At 55.3% G+C, this 22,550-nt stretch overlaps 1 protein-coding gene across 1 annotated transcript in view; it reads right to left on the minus strand.

The window, feature by feature from the left end:
• Positions 1-529: 529 nt before the first annotated feature.
• The window catches only part of LOC142002351 (granulocyte colony-stimulating factor receptor-like), a 46,916-nt gene continuing 24,895 nt past the window's right edge, over positions 530-22,550 (minus strand). Inside the window, exons 6-19 of the mRNA XM_074978391.1 lie at positions 19,316-19,663; positions 18,376-18,496; positions 17,466-17,647; positions 16,963-17,114; positions 14,764-14,944; positions 13,711-13,790; positions 12,941-13,160; positions 10,415-10,591; positions 9,249-9,350; positions 8,277-8,423; positions 8,049-8,189; positions 7,218-7,314; positions 3,674-3,755; positions 530-2,164 (exon numbers count right to left, since the gene is read on the minus strand). Of these exons, the coding sequence (XP_074834492.1) occupies positions 1,580-2,164; positions 3,674-3,755; positions 7,218-7,314; positions 8,049-8,189; positions 8,277-8,423; positions 9,249-9,350; positions 10,415-10,591; positions 12,941-13,160; positions 13,711-13,790; positions 14,764-14,944; positions 16,963-17,114; positions 17,466-17,647; positions 18,376-18,496; positions 19,316-19,663 (2,615 nt within the window). The 3' untranslated portion in view covers positions 530-1,579. The remainder of the gene's footprint in view (positions 2,165-3,673; positions 3,756-7,217; positions 7,315-8,048; positions 8,190-8,276; positions 8,424-9,248; positions 9,351-10,414; positions 10,592-12,940; positions 13,161-13,710; positions 13,791-14,763; positions 14,945-16,962; positions 17,115-17,465; positions 17,648-18,375; positions 18,497-19,315; positions 19,664-22,550) is intronic.

The following is a 22,550-nucleotide window of genomic DNA, read 5'->3' on the forward strand; positions in this document are numbered from 1 at the left end:
ACCATGTTCCCCCTCAATCTTCTCTTTTCCAAACTAAGCAAGCCCAGTTCTTTCAGCCTTTCTTCATAGGTCACATTCTCTAGCCCTTCAATGATTCTTGTCGCTCTTTTCTGGACCCTCTCTAGTTTCTCCACATCTTTTTTGAACTGCGGTGCCCAGAACTGGACACAATACTCCAGCTGAGGCCTAACCAGTGCAGAGTAGAGCGAGAGAATGACTTCTCGTGTCTTGTTCACAACACACCTGTTAATGCATCCCAGCATCATGTTTGCTTTTTTTGCAACAGCATCACACTGTTGACTCATATTTAGCTTGTGGTCCACTATAACCCCTAGATCCCTTTCTGCTGTTGTCATTCCTAGACAGTCTCTCCCCATTCTGTATGTGGGAATGTATGTATGGCCGTCACTTAATTGTTCCACAGCATGGCAGAGGGGAGCTGTAAGGTGGGCTGTGAAATGCACCACCACCTAGAAAACAGGAGAGGGTGGGGAATGAAACAGACCAGCTTCTTCTGGAGGTTTAATAACTGGGTGTAAAATTATCACACATAGTCTCTGCTTTGCCAAAAGGTTCTGGTTCCAAGCGGTCACAATACGACACAAACCAAACCATAGCAAACCAGACAAATGACACAGGCCAGCAAATACGTGCAGCTTAATTGTTACACGGCACCACGAGGAGAAGGCGATCCGTACGTCCATAAACACCCCCAAACAGCAAAGCTCACGTGAAATTCAGAGCAAAAGCCCCAGCAAAGCACTCAGTCCGGTCCCCCGTCAGTCAGGCAAAGCTCCGCCAGGGCTCCCCGCCAGAGAGGCTGGCTGGCAAAGTGGTGGAAGTTGCCCTGATGGTGGGTTATTTAAGAGGCGGCTGGGGGATGCAGCCCTGGACTGGGTAACAATAGCGGGATACCCCTTTAACTAGCTGGTGAGCCCTCCGGGGCGCTCACCGTGGGCTATCTCAGAGCAGTAGCATATGTCGCCTGACCTGGCTTTTCTAGGGGTTTTTGGGGTACATTTAATTTACAGTTATGTGGGACCCAACCATGCACTGTGGGCAGCCAATCCCCCAACGGCGGAGGGGCCAGATAACAGGCTGTCCCCATCTCCAACGCCTACGCTCATTGCTAATGGGACCCAGGAGCCGGTAGCAAGGGCGGAGAGGCACGTACCGCTGCCAGGACTCGGATGGGCACGAGGGACCAAAGTGCAAGCAGCAACGGAGAGCACAAATTTCCAGAGCAGGAGCCAGGCTGGGTAATGGGAGCGCGTGGAGACGCCCGGCTCGTCCACGGTTTGGGCACAGGGAGCAACACGTCACACCTTCAGCAGCAGCTGCCCGAGTGGGGAAGGATGGGCCCTGACTGGCTGAGCCTGGTGAAAAGCCAGCAGAAGCAGGGGGACAGGAGTCCTCCCTGCGCCTGGATAATGCCTGGAGTGCCAGTCCAACCCGGCTCCTGCAAACCCAGCTTTCAGGTCTCTCCGATACCACTGAGGCTGTGTTTTTACCAGCAGGGCTCTTCTGCCCATCCACGTCCCACCTCACCGCCTGGCAGGATGACTCCACCAAGGCGGCCTTACAGCCCTCCCTCCTCATTCAAACGCATGCCCAGGGAGTGGCCATCTCTCTCCGGAGGCTGTGAGGGTGTGGCAGGGCTGGGTGCAGAGTGATCTCCATGAGGTTGGAGGTCTCCAGACCCCTCCACCACCAGAGTCCTCAGGAGCGGAAATGCACCCAAGGAAGCCAGGCCTCCCTCTGGCTGCTGCCCACCGCAGGATGAACCTTGGAAGCAGATCCTGCAGCCAGGCTCACAGCTGGGACGAGAGCTGTCTGGGCTCTGAGTGGGAGGTTGTGGCCAGAGTGCATTAGAGTTTGTTGGCGTGGCACCAGGACGCACCCAGATGATCACTGTGGAATACTCCACTTGGCTTTGGTCTGCAGTGGCCATATCTCCTGGCAGGAAGACGGGCTGGAGGGGTTGCCTGTCTTTATCCCCTAAACAAGAGGCCTCTGCTGTCCACGTGGCTTCCAGGAAGGACTTGGGCATCATCAGTTCTTTCTCCTGCTGCCCACAGATGATTCCTGAGATCCCACGGAAAGGAGAGTCGGAAAACCTCGCTCCCCGCTTCTCGCTCTGCTCCCCTGGGAGGTCCCTCAAGTCCTGCACGGAGAGCGGAGTGAAACCGGGTGGATCAGTCTGACTCAGAGCTGAATTATGTGGGGTTTCTCTGACCCGACTGAATTCAGTTTGGGTCGGACTAAATGCACTCTGTGACGCAGAAAAATGTTGCTCCTCCCGCGGTTTTGTCAGGTCATTTTCGGCTGTTTTTTCACTCACTTTTTCAAAAAAAAATTGCAAAATTTCCAGAGGAAAAAACTGCCGCTTGGAAACAAACCAAACCATCCACACGTTTCATTGCAAAACGGTCACGCAAAACTGTTTGGACTCTTGCAATTCCCTGCCTTCCAGTGATCTTTTCTGGCAGAAAGGATTTGCTGAATTCCACCGAAATGTAGACGTCAATTCCCTGTCCCCCAAATGCGTTTTTCAGTGGATTTACAATTGGTCTGGTTCCAGCAATGGCCACAGCAGCTGGTGACCTCTCACCTTGGCAGCCAGCAGGTGAATCACACATCCCCTTCCAACCCCTCCAATAACAGGGTGCACCAGCCATGCAGGTGGCTGGCAAGCAGACTGGGAGCACAGCTGAAACCGGGGTTCGCCCTGGTGGACGAGGGGCAGACACCCACCCCTCAAGGGGGCAGAAGACATATGACGATGGTTAAACAGTGGTGGGGCAGTTGGACAATGGCAGCCTTAGACAATAGCAGCGATGGGGCATGTAGCCAATGGGCCTCAGTCCTGGATGCTCCACTCTCAGAGATGTCCCATCAGCAGGGAAGGGCATTGTCTGGTCCTGGGCGGAGGAGGGTGGGAAGGGGACTGGGAACCTGGCATGGAGAGCTCCCAGCCTGGGCTGTCTCCCCCCATTCCATTCCCGCTGTCTCCCTCCTCCACTGCAGAGCTGCACTCCTTGGAGCCAGGAACTCTACTACTTCTGGGCTCCCGACGAGCAGCGGGAAAACGGCCCGGCTGGGGCGGCTGAATGCTACAGTCCAGGCCCAGTTCATTTGCCAGAGACAGTGACCAATTCCCAGCAGAGCAGAAACACTGGGGTCTGGAGGGAAGATGGCAGGTAGCAGAGGGGGACAGCCAGTTATCAGCTAGCCATAGACTGGGGACAGAGTCTGGCCCTCGGGGTTGCCTGCAAAGGCTCTGGCTGTTACGCCACAGGCAGGTCTGGGGGGGGCTGCAGCCTGGGCAAGAAGCCTTGAGGTGGAAAATCTGGGCCGCCCTCACGCCAGGCCAGGCAAGCACAGGGAGAGGTCCCCAGTGGCCTCACTCCCTGTGGGAAAGCCGAGCATCCAGCTAGAAACCCTCTCCCAGGTGCTGCTCGCCTCGGAGCCTCCCCTGCCATTGCGCAGAGGCAGAGCCCAGCCCATGAGGGATGCAGGGTCCCCAGGAATGGCCCAGGGCTGCTGCTTCAGGCAGGGGCCAGCTGCTTAATTAGCAACTTGCTGCTGCTGGGAGCAGAGCAGCAGCTTCCAACCAGCACACACATCCCCCCCTACCCCTCTGCCCACTCTGTGCAGGAAACCGTATACTCACCAGCCACATTTTCTGTGGCCGCCAGCTGGCCAGGTGGCTTTTAGCCGGGTCGGGGATTTGTGGCCACAGGTAGCCCTGTAAGCTGTAGAGGAGGACAGCCAGCGTTGGTACGGAGATGGCCCCGGGGAGGAGGGAATTGCCGCTTTCCCTGTTCTTCAGCGTGGATCTCAACACCATCAGGGCCGGTCCACAAATCCTCCTTGCAGGCCAGTGGGCACCTCCCTATGGCAGGGCTTCTGGGGGTGGGGGGTCCACACATCCCCCCACACATCCCCTGGCCCCACCTGCCTCCTCCAGGTGACTGAAAAACTGATGGGGCCCCTGCCACCACCACCCCCGGCAGGCAGGTGCTGGGATTCTAAAGGGGGGCACACCTCGAGTGCCCCCACACCCAGCCCACTTCTTGTTCCTGCTCTGCTCATGCCCTACCCCCCCTCCCCTCTCCCTCCCTGTCCCACCCCCACCCGCCTCTTCCTGCAGAAGCGCTGCGCCACCGTCCCCCGCCCTGCAGTGCCCCCTGGCACAGCGTGGCCCAGGAGTAGGGCTTCCAGGCCATGCCACTCTGGGGGAAGGGCAGGACTGCCCCCGTACTCATCAGGAGTGGCACGGTGCTCAAAGAGAGTGAGTGGGGCGGGGGCGACACTGGGGATGCATGTGTCCCCCCCCCCCCCCCCCCCGTGCACCCCTAGGCATTGCCTATGGCAGTGCAGCTTCCACCATACCACTCCTTGTGACCCAGGAGGGGAAGGTGTGTACAGAGGCCTTCGGTGTAAACTGTGAAACTAGTAACTCACCTGGTGAAACCGACCAGAGATCGGAGATGCCGACTCCTCACTTGAGCACATAATTGGGCCCGTTTTTTCCCCTGGGAAGCCCCAGCCTTGTTCTTTGACTTAAGCCAGATCTGGGAATTTCCCCACCTTATGTCTCCTGTACCTCATACCAACTGCGGCGGCTCTGGCTTAGTCGATGGGGCGTGGTGCATGGGATTAGAGAAGCCCACCCCTCTTTCCTTTTCCAAGGCAGACCTCAGGTCTCATGGATTGTGGCTAAAAGCTAGGAAAACTGCCGCAAATTCAGCCCAAGGCCTCAGACACCAGAGGCCAAATAAAAAGATCCCCACGTCTATTTTTATCTGTGAAAGGCCGTTCTCTTTTGGGGAGGGCAGGGAGCGGATGCCCGAGTTTCGAATGCTTGGGGTTGGAAATACAGTACAGGTTGAACCTCCCTCGTCCGGCACCCTCGGGACTGGATTGGTGCCAGACGAGAGAATTTGCTGGACCATAGGAGGGCGGTACGGTCAAGCACATTACAAAGACTTCCATGGCTTACTGGGCTCTGAGAAGACATTTGGGGTAAATTACGGCTAAATAACAGCACAGAACACTGAGAGCCAGGACTCGTGGCTGGAAGCAAACTTTATGGGACCGCAGGAAACTTGGCCACACCCAGGATAAGTGGTGGTTCGGATAACTCAACTCATGCCAGATTACGGATTTTGCCAGACGAGAGCATGCCGGATTAGAGAGGTTCAATCTGTACATGCAAGTTGATAGTGTCTCCCCCTGTGTCCAGGAGCCCAGACAGAGACCAGGATCCTACAAAAGACATGAAACTGAGTCCTCACCCTGACACGCCCATACCCTCATGCTGGGATGCCCCCCTGCCCCACTAACATTAGTACCCTCGCATGGGGATACCCCACCCCGCCAGCTCGGTCCGCATTGTGGTAGAGGCAGACAGCATGGCTTCCTGGATCGAGCGGTGCCCTCTGCAGCTGGGATTAAGTGGGTGCTGGGGGCCTGGGTGCTGCTGGTAGCCATGGGGGAGGGATCGTACCTGCATGCCACCCCTCTGTCCCTGGGTTAGCAGCCACCTGGGGCTAATTAAATTACTTTTTCAAACCATTCTCCAGGCCAGAGTGTGGAAGTTTGAGACCCCTGGGTTTTGAGAATCACACTAAAGGTCTAGAGAATATGAGCTATGAGGGGAGACTGAAAGAACTGGGCTTGTTTAATTTAGAAAAGAGACGATTTACAGGGGACAGGATAGTGGTTTTCAAGTACTTAAAAGAGGGTTACAAGGAGGAGGGAGAAAAAATGTTCTCCTTGGCCTCTGAGGATAGGACACGAAGCAATGGGGCTTAAACTGCAGGAAGGGCAGTTTTGGTTGGACATCAGGAAAAACTTCCTCACCGTCAGGGTGTTAAACACCAGAATAAATTCCCTAGGGAGGTTGTGGAATCTCCATCACTGGAGATGTTTAAGAGCAGGTTAGATAAACACCTATCAGGGATGGTCTAGAGATTCTGGACAACGTTTGCTCCTGCCCTGAGGGCAGGGGACTGGCCTTGATGACCTCTCAAGGTCCCTTCCAGTTCTCGTGGTCTATGATTCTGTGTGGTCTTGCTAGGGATTGGGGGATCCTCAGACGAAGCCCTGAGCCTGGATCAGGGTTGGGTCCAGTGCTCACTGAGATCAGTCCATCATGGACTATGACCCGCTACACTTTACGGATCATGTCTGCATTGCCTCGGATGTCTATGGCGTTGTCTGACCTCCCAAAGTCCGGTCTCAGGATGCATTGGGCTCAAGCTGAAGGATTCTGGGGCAGGAATCCCTTTGGTTGGTCCAGAGCCCTGAAGGGAACAGGGATGCTACGGCCAGCCACCTTCCCCCATCCCATAGGGCTCGGCAAACTCAGCACAGGAATTCCCACACCTACTGCTGACGTGTGGCAATCCCGGGGCTGGCCGACTTGCCCAAGGGGTGGAACCTCACAGGTCTCTTCCAGCTCTGACGCCTTGTGGGGAACGTGGCAGCTCTGTACCAGCACCCACTGCCCCCAAGGAGCAGAGAGGAGCGTTGCGTCCAGCTAGGGCAGGGTTAGGAAGTTAGGACACCGGGAAGTGCCATGAGATTAATTCCTGGCCTAAAACCCCGAGGACGTTGAATGCAAATGCTTATCTACAGGCTGCGGAGGCACCCAGCTCCCTACCACAGGGGCTTGGTGCTGGTGCCGCATGAAGGAGTCTCTGTTGCTGAGTCACCCACGCCCCCCCCAGGCATAAGCATGGACTCAGCACGCAGGTAGGGGTGCTCTCTTATCTAACACGATGTCCATGCAGGAGAGCAGGGGTGGGCAAACTGGGGACGTGGCAGCTCGGTCGGCTGGGGTCCCAGGCTCATCACAAATGTTGAACTCGGTCACTGGTTTTATGTCTGTGGATTCACATTTCTGTAGGAACTCAGAACGTTTTTACCTTCCACAGGCGGCTTCTCCTACATGGGCCGAAAGGTTGGGGGCACTTTTTCATATGAACATAACCAAAGCACCTGTTGGGTTGGATTACCTTAGGCAGGCTGGGGGCCTGTTAACCGCAGAGCCCTAAAGTGGGGCCTAACACAGGGAGCTGGGCTCACCAGTGCAGTAAAGTCCCCCCTCCAAGTTCTAACCAGGCCTGGCCTTCCTTAGCTTCCTGAAACCATCCTGTGGAAGGCACCCTTGGAAGGGTGGCTAGCAAGGGACTACCAAATATACGTACAAGGGGTGCTTGAGGATGCAGGCCGCAGCTGCAGCAAGGAGCAGGATGACGAGCCCCCCGCACAGGGAAGAGAGCACGAATTCAACCTTACCGTCCTCTGTAAAGAAAGCAGGGAAAGGCTCTGGACAAAGCCTCAGGGGACCCATAAGCCCGGGGGGCCTGTGTGGCAGCCCCCCAGGTGATGGGCTGTCGTGTGAGGGGTTTGCACTGTGTTTGGATACCGTGCAAAACCTCCAAGGGCCCAAAGGAATGATCTCCCATTCTCTGACGCCTTGCACGATTTTTTGCACCTGTGCAAGGTACGTGTAAGACGTGTCCCTGCCAGCTGGCTCTGGTGCACAGGACCATGCAAGGCAGTGGAGACACAGGCCTTGTGTATCTGACACTGTCGCGGTGGCGCAAAATACCCTGACAGGTCTAAACCAAAGTTCCCTGTAAGCTGAACGCTGGAGCAGCTGCCCAAGAGAGATTCAGGTGGTGCTCATCTGCACATGCCTTGGTGCACATAATAAAATTTATTCTGCCCATGGACAGGAAGCATTAGAGGGAAGCCTGAGCACACTGGCCAGCAGGGAGTGTGGAGAAGGCGGAGGGGACCAGTATGGAATATCGCAAGGGGATGTAGCCCAGGGCAAAGTGGGGAATGTTGACTCAGAAGCGAGAGCTCTGGGGCAGAGAATTCCTTCACTGGATAGAGGGGGTGGAAGGCCCACAGCTTGGGTGGAGCGGGCGCTGGCAGGTTGGATGTGCCCCAGCAGGTCTCTGCCATCTCATTTCTGGGCCGGCTGCCCCCCACCCAGGGCACAGTGCCCACTTCTCCCCTCGCCTCACCGAGGCTACTGGTTCTGATGGAGAGGATGGGGCCCTGGGTGCTTCCCACATCGTTGCTGGCGGAGATGGCCACCCTCACCACGGAGTCAGGAGCCAGGCCAGTGATGAGACAATGCCGGACGGAGCTGTTCACCACCACGGCTGTAAGACAAGAGATGTCATTGTTCAGCCCCAGCTGGGGAGCCCACGCCTGGCCAGTGGGGAGCATAAAGCCAGGGGGTGCCTTACCCTGCGCGTCTTTTCCCTGCTCCTCGTAGGAGACAGTGTAGTTCCGGATGAAGCCGCCCTGCTCCTCCAGTGGGACCTCCTCCCATTGCACTTCCACCTGGGTTGGCCAGACACGGGTGGGACGCGCAGTCGGGGCACGGAATGGAGCTGCACAGGGGTGGGAAGGGAAGGGTTAACCAGCCCCATCCCACGCATCCAAGGCCGATGGCCTATTTCCTTCATTCACAGCTGGGGTATTTTAGGCTGTTCAGTCGAAGGATCTCAAAGCCCTCTGCAAATATTAACCCTCCTGGCAACTCCATTAATGCTCCTCTTACAGACGGGCATATTGCCGCAGGGAGCGGCAAAGTGACTTGCCCAAGGCCATTCAGCTGGTCAGTGGCAGAGCTGGGACTGGACCCCGAGGGTCCTTCCCTAACCACTAGACCCCACTCCCTCCTCCTTGCAGGACTGAAGGATTCCAAACTTCTAGAAACCACAAGTCTCCAACTCCAATTTAGTCTCCTCAGCCAAAGGAGCTCAAAGCCCACTGCAAATATTAACCCTTTCTATCCCTCCCCACAACTCCACTAAGGCCCAGACTGTGGCATGGAGCAGCAAAGTGACTTGCCCGAGGCCACGTAAGTGGTCGGTGGCAGAGCTGGGACTGGAACCCAGTCATCCTGCCCTAACCACTAGACTCTACTCCCTTTTCTGTGCAGGACTGAAAAGTTCCAAAGCAGAAGGGCCCAACTCCAATCTAGTCTCCTAGGGGCTCCCCCAACCATCCTCTGGGCTCAGGGAGGGAGGGGAAACATGAGCTGTGCAGGAGACACAATGGTCTCTGCTAAGCCTCAGGCCAGACTGATGCTTCCCCAGCAAAGCCACTGGCACTCTGCAGCGGTCTGCCCTTTCCCACGTTGCTGGCTGGAACAGGGCCAAATCTGTCCTTGAGGGGGAAGGCGTCTGGCCCCATCTGCCCCGAGCACTTACTGATCTGCTGTGAGTAGGCGCTCGCGGAGCCTGCAGCCCAGACGGCTCCATCGCTCAGGGCAAAGACTGCCAGGCTGTAGAGATATCCTGGCTCGATTGCCTCTGCAGGGGAACAACAGTGACAAACGATGGAGACGCTGCCAGGCTGTTCCACTTCACAGCCCCTGGTGCATCCAAGAGCCCTGCCCCATGTTCCTCCCTTCTGTCCCCCGTGGGGTGGGAGGCTGTGGAGCACTTTGGAGGGGTCCAAACAAGCGAGCAGGTGTTTCTCTAAGCTGGGGCGCAGCTGACAAGAAGCCTCAATGCACATGCTTCAGGGCACCAATCACCAGACAGGGTCAGGAAGGAATCCCCTCCCCTCCCTGCCCATGCACGGCATTGTCTATTATTGCACGTCTGCTTCCAGCTGCTGATCCCTAGACTCTGCCCCTTGCCTGGCAAGGCCACTGGTTGCTACCCACGCTCCCTCCCAGCCTGTGGGACAGGGAGGACTCGGTGCTGAATACCGAGGCTGCGCTATCGCCCTCTTTTTCCCGTGTCCATCCCCCGACCGCGCAGGAATAAACTGAGCACCCACGAGGCGGCGTTATTCCTGGCTCCAGGCTTAAAGATTCTGCCAACGCTGCTGCAGCACTGGGGGGCCTCATACAAAACAGAGCTGCCTGCTTCTTTCTTCACCCACCATCACCCCTTGGTCCACCCACCAGCACCTTAGAGCACCCCCTGCTATTCAGCGCCCTTCCAGCCACCTCCCCTTACACTCAGTACCCCACCCCTGCCCCAGGGAGTCCAACACCCCCGCATTGCGCCCGCTCCCAAATAAGGCTTTTTCCTCAGTGGCTGCCTGGTACTTCACTCGCTTGGGCTGATGACAGCATTTGACTGTGGGACCCACCATCCTCGAAGCCTGAGCCCACAACACTGGAGCTGAAGGAGTAGCTCCACGAGCTGGGAGCAGTAGTAGGTTTTTATCCTCATCAGTTACTAGAGGCCGAAGACTCACCCCTTGCTGGCTTAGTGCCGTGGGCACGGCCAGCCATCTGCACAGGCTCGGTCATGAGGCAAGGTCTGATGTGAAGTCCAAGCTAGGAACGTGGGGAGGGGGGCTGCCTCAGTTTCCCCCCCACACACTCACTTCTGCTCCCCCAACCCCGCCAGCCACTCACCTGCCAGGACCACCTTCCGGATGTTCCCCGGCTCGTAGCGCCAGCTGCTGTTCTGTCGCCGGGTCTCAGGCCCCCGGCCCCACTCAAAGACGTAGGCAGCGGCAGTGGAGTCGGGGGGATCCCACTGCAGGAGGAGGCTGTGGCTGCTCACCGGAGAGACCAGGACTGGCAGTGGCACTGAAAAGAGCACAGGGACAGTGGAGTGGGGCACGTGCCCAGGGCTGGGCTTGGGAGCCAAACGTTGCCATAGCTGTGTCTACACGTGCACGCTACTTCGAAGTAGCGGCACTAACTTCGAAATAGCGCCCGTCGCGGCTACACACGTCAGGCGCTATTTCGAAGTTAACTTCGACGTTAGGCGGCGAGACGTCGAAGTCGCTAACCTCATGAGGGGATCGGAATAGTGCCCTACTTTGACGTTCAACGTCGAAGTAGGGACCGTGTAGACGATCCGCGTCCCGCAACGTCGAAATTGTGGGGTCCTCCATGGCGGCCATCAGCTGGGGGGTTGAGAGACGCTCTCTCTCCAGCCCGTGTGGGGCTCTATGGTCACCGTGTGCAGCAGCCCTTAGCCCAGGGCTTCTGGCTGCTGCTGCTGCAGCGGGGGATTCATACTGCATGTACAGGGTCTGCAACTCGTTGTCGGCTCTGTGTATCTTGTGCTGTTTAGTGCAAGTGTGTCTGGGAGGGGCCCTTTAAGGGAGCGGCTGGCTGTTGAGTCCGCCCTATGACCCTGTCTGCAGCTGTGCCTGGCACCCTTATTTTGATGTGTGCTACTGTGGCGTGTAGACGTTCCCTCGCTGCGCCTATTTCGATGTGGTGCTGCACAACGTCGATGTTGAACATCGACGTTGGCAGCCCTGGAGGACGTGTAGACGTTATTCATCGAAATAGCCTATTTCGATGTCGCCACATCGAAATAGGCTACTTCGATGTAGGCTTCACGTGTAGACGTAGCCCATAGGGGCAGGACAGTTTGCTCATCTCCCCAAGGCCCTGCCCTGAAGGGGGGACGCTAGTCAAGGGGGGAGCAGCCACTGAGCTCTGGGCACGTGTTAAAGGGGCTCCCTGTTATGTCAGTCCCTGGAATGGGGGCAGCTGAGACTTACCCAGCTGGGGTCCCATTAGAGGCTCCACCCTGGACGGTGGTGCTTGGGAAGAAAAGCTCTCCAGCCTGTGGCCCTGCCCCTCCTCTGCCCTGGTCCCCCCACATGACCCCACACCCCCTCCACTTTTCTGCCTGCTCATCCATTCCAGCCAAATCCCCGAAACCAACTGCAGCTAATGAATAGCAACAGAGAGGCGGCTGTGTGAGTCTGTGCTCCAACAGAACAAAGCAGCAGAAATGTGGCACTTTAAAGACTAACAAAATGACTTATTCGGTGATGAGCTTTCGAATGACAAAGTGGGTCTGTCCCAAGAAAGCTCATCACCAGGTAAATCATTTTGTTAGTCTTTAAAGCGCTACATTTCTGCTGCTTTGTTCTGTTGGAGCTAATGAGATGTGGAAACAAACAAAAAAAAAAAACCACTCCTAAGATTTCTTTCTAAAGAGAGCGGAGCATGTTTTCCACGTCCAGATTGCGACGAGTGGACGTGCAGCAAGTACTTAATTAAAAGCCCTAATCTAGGAATAAAAAATGTCAGCCACAGGTTTTTTGATGTACCCTGAAGTTTGTTTCCCAAGATTTTAGGCACATCAAAGGACTCTAGATCTCAGAAAGGTTCTGATTTTGGTGGAGGATTCTCTTACAACTAGTTCATGAAATGGAAGTAAAAGGGAAACTCATTTGTCCAGCTATTGGGCAGACAAGGGAAGCTGCCCCTGACGGCTGTGAAACGAGGGTAGGGATGGATAGGAAGGACAGGAAGACTTTGGAAGCAAGTTTTTACACTAGAATAATCCAAATTAAAATGTGTGGTTTAGACCAGGACGGTCTTTCAAAGAAGGTATTTGAAAAATTACATTTCTGAAGCTCCGAGCATTTAAGGCTACAACTGAATGCTCAGACTGCACATCTAAATATCTACGCAAAGAGTTTTTAGAGATGTGATTTTATAATCCTCAGCCAGCCACAAATTTAGGAAACATGTAAACCTTGCAAGTCAGGGTCTGTAGACACAGTAAAGCGCAACGAGCTTGGTCCACGGATGTTAAATGGTCCCATTAGGACTCAAACGACCTGTCACAGGCTCAGTGTTCTGCTGGGAGGTCTGGCACGCTGGAAAGCTGGTCGCTTTTAAGCGCCACCAGTCTGCAAGCTGCAACAGCCTGGGAATAGTCAGGATAGGGAAAGGTCGAGTGCTAAGACCTAGGGGAGATGATGCCTCCCTTTGCCTCTTATACCATGTTCCACCCTCCTTTCCCTCGTGGGAACCCAATGCCCTGACTCACCCCTTCCAGCTGGGAGCCGCTCCCTGTGGGTCTAACTTAGCCAAGCACCAGCCCAGCCAGTACCTGCCCTGCTCAGGGCTCACCCCCGAGGCAGCCGATGTTTTGGGCACAGAACTCAGCCTGGGCCTAACCTGCCTGGGGGGGTCCCACCGGGATGGACAGCTTGGTAGCAGGGGACTCGCCCACCGTATTGGTGGCAGTGAGGAAGAAGGTGTGTTCCTCCGAGGCTGGCAGCTCCAGAGCACACTGCAGGGCAGGGGTGTTGCAGGCCAGGACAGCTGGCTTCCCCTTTCGCTGCCAGCGGAGATGATAGCTCAGGATCCTGCCGTTGGCTTCCTTTGGCTGCAGGGGCTGCAAGAGAGGAAGGACCATCACACTGAGCCTCGCGGGGGAGCAGGAGTTTGCTGGGTGCCAGAGGACGGGGGGACGGGTGAGCTTCCCTGCTAGAGCCCGACCGAAGGAGAAATCAGAACGTAATTGTAAATAGGGAACCGTCATCGAGCCTGCGTTTTCCTAGGGAGTTCCTGCAGGGCTCCATCCTGGGCCCTGTGCTACTTCAACACCTCTGCCTGCGCCCCTCACGCCCCTGGCTTCCCACCCTGAGATCCACCCCCATCCCCCTCCCAAGCTCTCACACACCTGCCCTGAGCTCCCCAGCCCGCCAGCCCACACTTAAATTTTCCTACGAGTATTATCCTATTGCAACACCCCCTGCCGCCCACCCCCCACAAGCAAGGGTTGCAATAAGACAGTACCAGTAAGAAATTTAAGTCACTTCCACCCCTGCTGGGGATACACCATGTGGGGCCCTGGGGCAGATGGTTCTGGTTTCAGAATTGTCCTTCGTGGTCTTTTCTTCCATCCCTGATTGCACAGGGGCACCCCCCGCTCTGGCCCGTACCTTCCACATCAGAATGATCTCCCTCTCGGCAGCGCTGGGTGTGGTGATTCTCCTCCAAAGAGCCGGACCTCTTGAGGGGGCTAAGAGGTGCCACGGGCAGTGCAGAAGGAAAGGAAGTCAGTGACAGAGGGGCTGGCAGGGAGGGAGCTGAGAGCAGGAGGTATAGCGTGCTCTGTGCTGCTACCTGGGGAAGGCCCTGCCAGATTCAGTCCCTCCCCCCCAGTAACAGGTGAGTTTAACCCTTTGGAGTGAACAACATTCCTGCTATTTACTTCCATCCATGTGTGGAATAAATTTTGTCATGTCCACCTGCACGGATGTGCACCACCAATAGAAACACCCACTGCCGGCTCTGCCAATCAGCTGGGCAGCACCTGGATCTCACCCAGGCGGCCGCCCGAGCGCTCAGCTTGCAGGGAACGCTGGTGGTGACTACAACGTGTATTACAGTAGCTCTCAGCTAGTGGCTGCACTGTCCCATGGAGAGACACAGCCCCTGCCCTGAGAAGTGGGCAGGCTAGGAGGGCACCTGCCCAGGGCAGCGCCATGCAAGCCGGGACATCAGGGTGACAGCAGGCAGGTGGCTCGGGCATGCTGGTTGAGTGCTTGTGGGATCCGGGCCACCCATATTTATGTCCACACACTGGGCATGAGGAGGAGGCTCCTAGGAGACAGCAGGGCTGATGGTCCTGAAATGCGGGTCTCAAGTGGCGCAGAGGTCAGTGTTCCCTGTAAGCTGAGCGCTTGGCTCAGGAGAGAGTCAGGCGCTGCCCAGCTGGTTAGCAGAGCGCCCTCAGCTGGCAGCCTGTGTTTCTACGGTGGTGCACATCCGTACATGCCTCAGTGCACTGGACTAAATTTATTCTGCCCCTGGATGGAAAAAGTTAGCAGAAACCCTGGTGGGAGCAGACGGCCTGGCCAGCCTGGTCTATCTCCCCTCCTGCTGCCCGTCCACGCTGTTCCCGCTGGTGGCTGGTCTGCTGATGGGGAAGGGAAGAGGTGGGCAGGCCCTGTAGGCAGGAGGGGGCTGAAGAGGGGACTAGGGCTCCCTACCCGCTGGCAGAGTCATCACAAAGCTGCAGGGGCTCCAGTTGCTCCAGAAGGGGCTCCCATCACTCCAGCGGAAGGCGGCGTTCCGGTACAGCGCTCGCACCTGGACGGAGTAGTTGGTGAAGGGCGCGACTCCACAGATGTCCTTCGACCCGGGCGTGTCCTCCACGGCAGTGACAGCCACCTTCACAGGGCAGGACGGGGTCCTTCTTACCTCTCCTCTCTGCAGCTTGCCCTGAAGCCCGGATCTGCTGCACAGAGCAGGCAGCCCTAGGCCTCCAGCCAGCCAGAGTCTCTTCCCTCCCCAGTAGCTCCAGCCAAGAGGCAGGAACCGGGTTCAGCAGAGACCAGCTCTGACCTCACAAGACCCTTGAGAACAGCAGAGGGCTGGGAGCTAATCTCAGCTGACATGCCCGGGACTGAATCAATGACCTCCAGAGCTAGAGCCATGAGCAGCTCCCGCTAGAGAAAAGGAGTTAAGGCATCCTAGGCACACCCATAACAGGTTCCATCCCTCAGTCGGTCAGCCACGGGGGTGGGAAATCTGAAACACGAGCACTTGTGAGTTCACCAGCATCCCTGGCTGAAACAGGAAGTGGCTAAATTCAGGGGTGTTTCAGCAAGGGTCTCCAGTGGTCTTTGGAATTGGCTTCCCTTCTCTTGATCTCCCTGAACCTGGGACTACCGAGCCTGTGAAACATACGGGCCAGCCCCTTAGCTGGCGTAAGTCTGCCTGACTCTGCCAAGGGCAGGGGGCTGCTGGCTGAGAGCAGAGGATGGGCAAGTGTTCTCTGGGTGGAGAGAGGTGAGCGGAAGGGGCTGGGGGAATGGGAAGCCTTCATTCAGGGGTGGAACTAAGGGTATTGGGTTTTGTCCACTTGTCCATCTGGGTTTGTTCTCAGGAAGCCTCACATGCACGCCCCGGAGCTTTGGGCCAGAGGCCCAGATTATCTGGACCAATTAGCTGGGTAAATGCCTGAGTACCTAAAAGGGTGTTATAAGGAGGAGAGAAAAAATTCTTCTCCTTGGACTTTGAGAATAGGACAAGAAGCTTAAATCGCAGCAAAGGAGGTTTAGGTTGGAGATTAGGAAAAAATTTCTTGTCGGAGTGGTTAAGCACTGGAATAAATTCTAGAATGTCCATCATTTACAAGCAGGTTGGGTAAATAACAGAGCTGATCTAAAACGCAGTCCTGTAGCACTTTAAAAAACTAACAAAATGATTTATTAGGTGATGAGCTTTCATGGGACAGACCCACTTCTTCAGAATCAGAATTTCCAGATCTGAAGAAGTGTCAGGGAGGTCGCCGAGTTAGTCTGTATCTCCAAAAGCAACCAGAAGTCCTGTGGCACCTTATAGACTAACAGATATTTTGGAGCAAAAGCTTTGTGGGCAAAGACCCACTTCATCAGGTGCATGAGTGGCGGGGAGGGGGGTTCAGAGGAGGGTATAAGGAGGCAGTCTTAGCCAAGGAGTCAACTCTGACCCTTCCCTTGACTAAGATTCCTTCTTTATACCCTCCCTCCCCGACTCATGCATCTGACGAAGCCTTTGCCCACGAAAGCTCTGAAGAAGTGGGTCCGCCCCATGAAAGCTCATCCCCAATCCCTTATTTTGTTAGTCTTTAAAGTGCGACAGGACTGCTTTTCTGGTTTGGGAGGATACAGGCTAACACCACCACCTCAGCAGGGATGATCTAGACCGGTGTTTCTTAAACCTTTAAGACCACGGAACACCAAACAACATTTTTTATGCAAAACACCTATGGGTGAAAAAACAAAGGAAACAGTAACATACACAGCAAAGCCAAAAGGAAGTAATTTAAGCAGGCATCCTAGCAATGAAGAAGTAACAATGTGTCTGGTTTCAACAACCGAAAATATCTACCATCAGTGGAGGATACCAAAAAAGAGCCAGACCTCGTGGCAAACCTGCGAGCTGCTCACGGACACCAGCGTTCTGTGGAAATCATTTAAGAAACACTGATCTAGATGGTGCTCGGTCCTTCCCTGAGGCAGGGGCTGGACTCGATGACCTCTCGAGGTCCCTTCCAGGTCACTGTTCTGGGATTCTACGATGAGGATTCAGAGCTAAACGGCTACACCAGCCAGCGTCCTGAACACCGGCCCAGAAGCCGGCAGGGGATACACCTGTTAAACACTCAGTCCTGTAAGCAGCTCCTCCCACCAGCAGCCACCCACCTGCCTCCAGGGCATTGCAGCCTCGTCGCGGTACCGGATCTCATACTGCGCGTCTGTCACATGCAGCAGCTCCTCATTGGGCTGCCACCACGCCACGCGGAAGCAGTCGCTCCGGTCTGCCGTGACGCTCACCTCGGGCGGGCTCAGCTTCACTGCAAAGAGGAGAGACATAAGCATGGGGTGGCAGTACTGCTCCTGCTGCGCTCGGCCCCGTCTGGGACACACCGAGGGGGAGGCAACAGTCCCAAGGGCACAGGGAGAGTCAGTGGCAGAGCCTCTGAAGGCGAGGGAAGCTCAGTTACAGCATATATGCGGCTCAGTCCACAAATCCCCGTGCTACGGTTTGCTCGCTCGGCTGTGCTGACCCAGTGAATTCAGAGAAAGGGTGGACCCAATTCAGACCCGAGAATCCCTCGCCAGTGATTCTAGCCTTGGAGCCGCTCCTGCCCTGCCTCCGTCTGCGTCAGTGCCCCTGTTCCCCTCCCCTCGTGACCAGGTCTCACCAATGCTCATTCCATGCACGCACTTGTCTGCAGCACTGGCCTGGCCCAGCAGATTCACAGCTGTCAGCCTGACTTTGAAAGCAGCAAAGAGGTTCTTCACGGGGACGGTGCAGGAGCAGCTCTCCCGGCTGGAGACGCACGTCCCAATGTCTTTGAACTTCCAGAGGCATTGCCCTGCTTCTCTAAGGGAGAGAGCCCAGGTTAGCAGCAGCCAGGTCCTTCTAGGAACACAAGTGGTGGAGATCCAGTCCCACCATTGCACCTGCCAGCAATGGACAGCTGTGGAGCACCGTGTCCAGTCCTGGGCCCCACGTTTCGGGACGGATGTGGAGAATTTGGAGAAGGGCCAGAGAAGTGCAACTAAAATGGCGAAAGGGCTAGAAAATGACCTATGAGAGAACATGAAAAGAACTGGGTTTGTCTAGTTTGGAGAAGAGCAGGCTGAGAGGGGACGTGATTGCAGCTTTCAAGTACCTTAGAGGGTCTTAAAAAGAAGAGGGAGAAAAATTATTCTCTTTGGCCTCTGAGAATAAGACAAGAAGCAATGGGCTTAAACTGCACCAAGGGGGGGTTAGGTTAGAGATTAGGAAAAACTTCCTAACTGCCGGGGTGGTTAAGCACTGGAATAAATTGCCTGGGGTAGCTGCAGGATTTCCGTCATTGGAAATATTTAAGAGCAGGGATGACCTAGGTGGTGCCTGGTCCTGCCATGAGGGCAGGGGACTGGACTTGAGGACCTCTAAAGGTCCCTTCTAGTTCCAGTGTGCCTTGATTCTATGCTAAGCAGGTCCATCAATGGGGGGAGGGTGGAAAATCAATAACTCGAGTCTACAAGGATGGTCCTTTTGCTTGTCGGGTGTTGGGAGGTCAAAATCTCCCCCTTGCACTTACAGTCGCGTGGAGAACTCACTCGGTGACGTGGAGGGTGTATGTGGTTGGAAGGTAGGTCTCCGGCCCGGGGTCCCAGTAGCAGGTGATGTTCCCCCGCCAGAAGCTGATGCAATGCTGCACCTGCAGATCTCTCGGCGGGACTTAAGAAGGAGAAAAGGGAGAGCCAAAAGAACCAGGGTGCAGTGCGGGAGGGGATGGCTCTGACCGCAGGGGCTGATCTCAGAGCGCCCTCAGAGCTGGGTGCAAACTACAGCTTCCATTTCCTGGGAAGCTCTGCAGCTCTCATACCCACCCCTCCCCCCGCTCCAAACTGGAATCAAACCAAGCCCTGACACTCCCATGAACCAACACGTCAGGAAAACTGATTTCGCCCGGTGGGGGTTAGCACGCCGTGTAGCACACACTGGAAAACAGGAAACCCTGTGTGGTTTGAGGGTGGCAAACGGAACTGGCACGTCCCCAAAAGGCATCAGCGATCCCCCTGAAATTCCTTTGAAATTGACATTTCACCAGCACCTTTCCAGCAGAAGAAACGCTTGGATGGAAAATTTCCAACCAACACTGCCCAGGACAAGTGTTCCCTGTAAGCTGAGCATTTGAGCAGCTCAGGGGAGATTCATGTGTTGCTCTGCTGATTACCAGAGTGCCCACAGCTGGCAGCCTGTGTTTCTACTGGTGGTGCACATCCACCCATGCCTTGGTGCACATAAAATTTATTCCGCCCATGCATGGAAAAAAATTAGAAGGAACACTGCCCGTTCCTGGAGCACAAGCCAATGGGCTTGGCAGGGGTTTGGCCCCTCTGCAAATCCAGCTGAGCTCCCCCTCACTCTGCTGCCAGTGAGGACTGAGCACCGGCCATGCTGTCCAGCATGGCCCATGATCCAGACCTCCTGAAGATCAGACCTAAGCTTCTCCTCCTCCCCACCATGCCAGGGAGCTTAAGGGACTGCACCCACCTCCAGCCTGGTACTCAGCCATCCCCAGCAGGTGCAGACTGCTCCGGTGAGGCAGGTAACAGCTCAGCTCCCCACGGGGCTGCTCTGCTTGGAGAATAGCGACCGCAGTGACTGTGTCCTTTCCTGCAATGCTCCCATTCAGCAGCAGCCGCTTGGTCTCTCCGTTCAGTCTCCAGACAATATCACCCAGGTGGGGGCGGCCAACCTGCAGGCAGCTGAGGTCGAGGGTGCAGGAGGCTGTCAGAGGGGTGCCGAGGCAGGCGACGGAGGGGTGCAGGCGGAGCAAGCCACAGCTGGGCTGCAGCGTAGGAATGCTGCTGCCAGGGCTCTGCCACAGGCTGTTCGCTCCTGGGGAGAGAGGCAGCCCAGCTCACAAGGGGGAACTGGGGTCTCTGCCAAGCAGACACACTGTGTGGGTCCCCTGACCCTAAGAGGTCACAATGGGCCTGACTTGGTTTAGTCTCCCTCCCTGTTCCTAGCAGTAGCCACAACAGCGGGGATGCGCTTGGTGGTTGTCCTCACCAATGTGCTCCCCAGCCCTCATTAAACCTAACAACCAGACAAGCCGGCAGGATTACCATTGTTGATTTAAGCTAGGACCAAAACTGTCCCGGGACCGGAAGTGAAACTGATGGGGTCTATTTTGCTCCTTGCAAAAGGTTTCCAGGTAGGGAATCAAACTGTGCCACAGTTTTCACCCACTCTGGAAAGTCCACATGAAAAAAATGCTCATTTCTAAGGGTATGTCCACGCTCCTGGGAAGACTGGCTCAGTAAAAGGCGATCTGCCGGAGTTTGATTTTGTGCACTTGGTAGGGATGTGTGAAATTGAATCACCTGGGGCTGGCAGTCGACCCCTGAACGTCTTGCTATTGCAAGGAGTAAGGAAGGTCACCAGGAGAGTTTCTTCCATGGACCTCCCTGTGCAGATGCCAGGCAAGTTGATTGCGGAGTTGTTGATCCTAGCAACGCATTTACCGAGGTAGAATTGCGTATCTGCAATCGACTTAACTCTCTAGCGTAGACCAAGCTTCAGGCTGCCCACCGAAACCTTCCCGCCTGCTGATCTGAAACATCGCTCGGACGCTTTTTACCGCGATCTTCGAAAACTTCACTGAAGTCAACCCATTTCTGCAAAACATGCAGCGGAACTGGGATTTCCAAGGGGAAAATGCTCCATGGAGACGTTTGCAGCCTCCCCTATTGAGTGGTGCAGGCAGAGCAGAAGTTAGAAGGTGCAGTACACTAGAGAGAGAGAACGGAAAGAATCCAGAGAGGCCCGCACAGAGGTTTTTGGGGGGGAATGTGCTCCGTTGGCCCGGTCTCCACTAGGGAACAACATCGATCACAGATACACAATTTTAGTTACGCTATTAGCGGAGCTAGAACTGACTACCAGAATCGACTTTCCGCCCTAGTGTAGATCGAGGCTCTTTGGGCTTGCGCTGATGTCCCTTGCTCCACACGATAGCCTGGAGTACCAGGGTCAACGGCCGAGCCCAGAGAGATCGATTTGGCTGCACCTTCACACACTTTGCAAAATCGAACTCCAGCAGACCGATTGCGGTGCGTTGAACACCCGGTCAGCGTAGACGTACCCATTAAGGGCCCGTCTACATCCCAAGATATGTTGCCCAAAACTGCCTTTTGGAGACAAAACAGCAAGAACATAAGCGCTGCAATGTGACTTCCGTCAGTGGGGGGGACCCAGTTTCAGTGACAGAAATCTGCTAACCCTCCTTTCCCCATTTTTCTTTTCCCTCCCTTCAATTTTCGACAGAGCCAGTGTACACACTGCTGTTGGTTTTGTCCACAGAACCGGTGCCCGCCAGTATCCCACAATGCCCTGCCCTGAGGGTATATTGCCCCGAGTGCCCGTTTTGGGGGGGTTATTAATGAGGCTGCACTGTGATATCTTTTGCATATTCAAAGGAGGTGCATGTACCCTGACGTCTTAAGGAGCAGACGCCTAGTTTTGGCTTTGAAAGGTTGTGCTAAAGCAACATACGACAACCTACAATACTCCAACCCAAAGGGCTCATGCTCTCTGGAAGTCTCTGTTTTTTCAGTTCTCTCTATTTATTTTCTTTTCTTTTACTAGAACCAGCATTTTCTTTAAAGTTTTCTTCTCTAACACTGCCTTGACTCTTGCCCGGTTCAGCGTGAGGCTGGTCCTTCAGCTCCACGAGGCCATGAGGATGGAGCATTAGTATGGTGCTAGCTCAGGTATATGTGAACTTGTGTATTGGTTTTATGTTACTAATGAAAGGGAATTAATCTGGACGCAACCACTCTAGATATTTGATTGTAAACTCCATTATTAAGTGTAATAAATGCTGTGGTACCATTACATCGTTTGCAGTGTTCATGTGATTTCTGCAGGTCCAGATAAGAGCCCTCACAGCTCCTCATCGTTGTGGTCCAGGGGAGAGGGCGAACCTGGAAATGCTTAGGTCAGATTGGCGAGCCAATGGTCCTGCCCAAATTCCTGTCCCCCAGGCAACAATGCGCTCACTCTCCACCCTGGCAAGCCCTGAGTGAGGTGTGGACTAAGATGGAGAGGTGCTGGGACCACCAGCTGCTGCCAGGATGGGACCAGAGGGGCTGGCAGCAAAGCCCAGGATCTCCCTGGCTCATTGGGTACATGTGCATTCTCCGGCGCAAGTTTCCGGGACCAAATATCCCTTGCTGCAGTCCGTGGTCTGGCTTCACTGAAGTCAGGTGGGCCAGATCCTTCCTGGTATAAATGGCACGGCTGTATTGAATTCTATGGAGCTGCTTCGTTGACACTGGCCAATAGCCCCCCAGCTCTCTTTTGCACCGTTGGGTACCGCACAAACAGTGCCTGGATGACACAGAGCGAAGGAGACGACCACGTGCCCTTATTAAAGTTCCCATTCCTGTCCCACAAGAAGAGAGCATTAACCTCATGCTACCCTCCTTCGCCCATATGCGTAAGACTTATGATACAGTCTGAAGGAAATAATCATTCCCCCAACTGCCCTGTAGGTCTGCTGCTCCATTGGGTGCACAGGACAGTCCTGGTCCAGGCACGAATAAACGCTGTGCAGCAGGGTTCCCTCTATTTCTCACCCCACTTCCTCGCGTCGAATAAATTTTGTTCTGTGCACCAAGGCACGTGCGGATGCACACCACCGGTCGACACACAGCTTGTGGGTGCTCTGCTAATCAGCCGGGCAGCAGCTGAATCTCTCCTGGGTGGCCGCCCAAGCGCT

The sequence above is a fragment of the Carettochelys insculpta genome, chromosome 27 (genome assembly GCF_033958435.1).
Source record: "Carettochelys insculpta isolate YL-2023 chromosome 27, ASM3395843v1, whole genome shotgun sequence".
In the NCBI taxonomy this organism is placed as follows: domain Eukaryota; kingdom Metazoa; phylum Chordata; order Testudines; family Carettochelyidae; genus Carettochelys; species Carettochelys insculpta.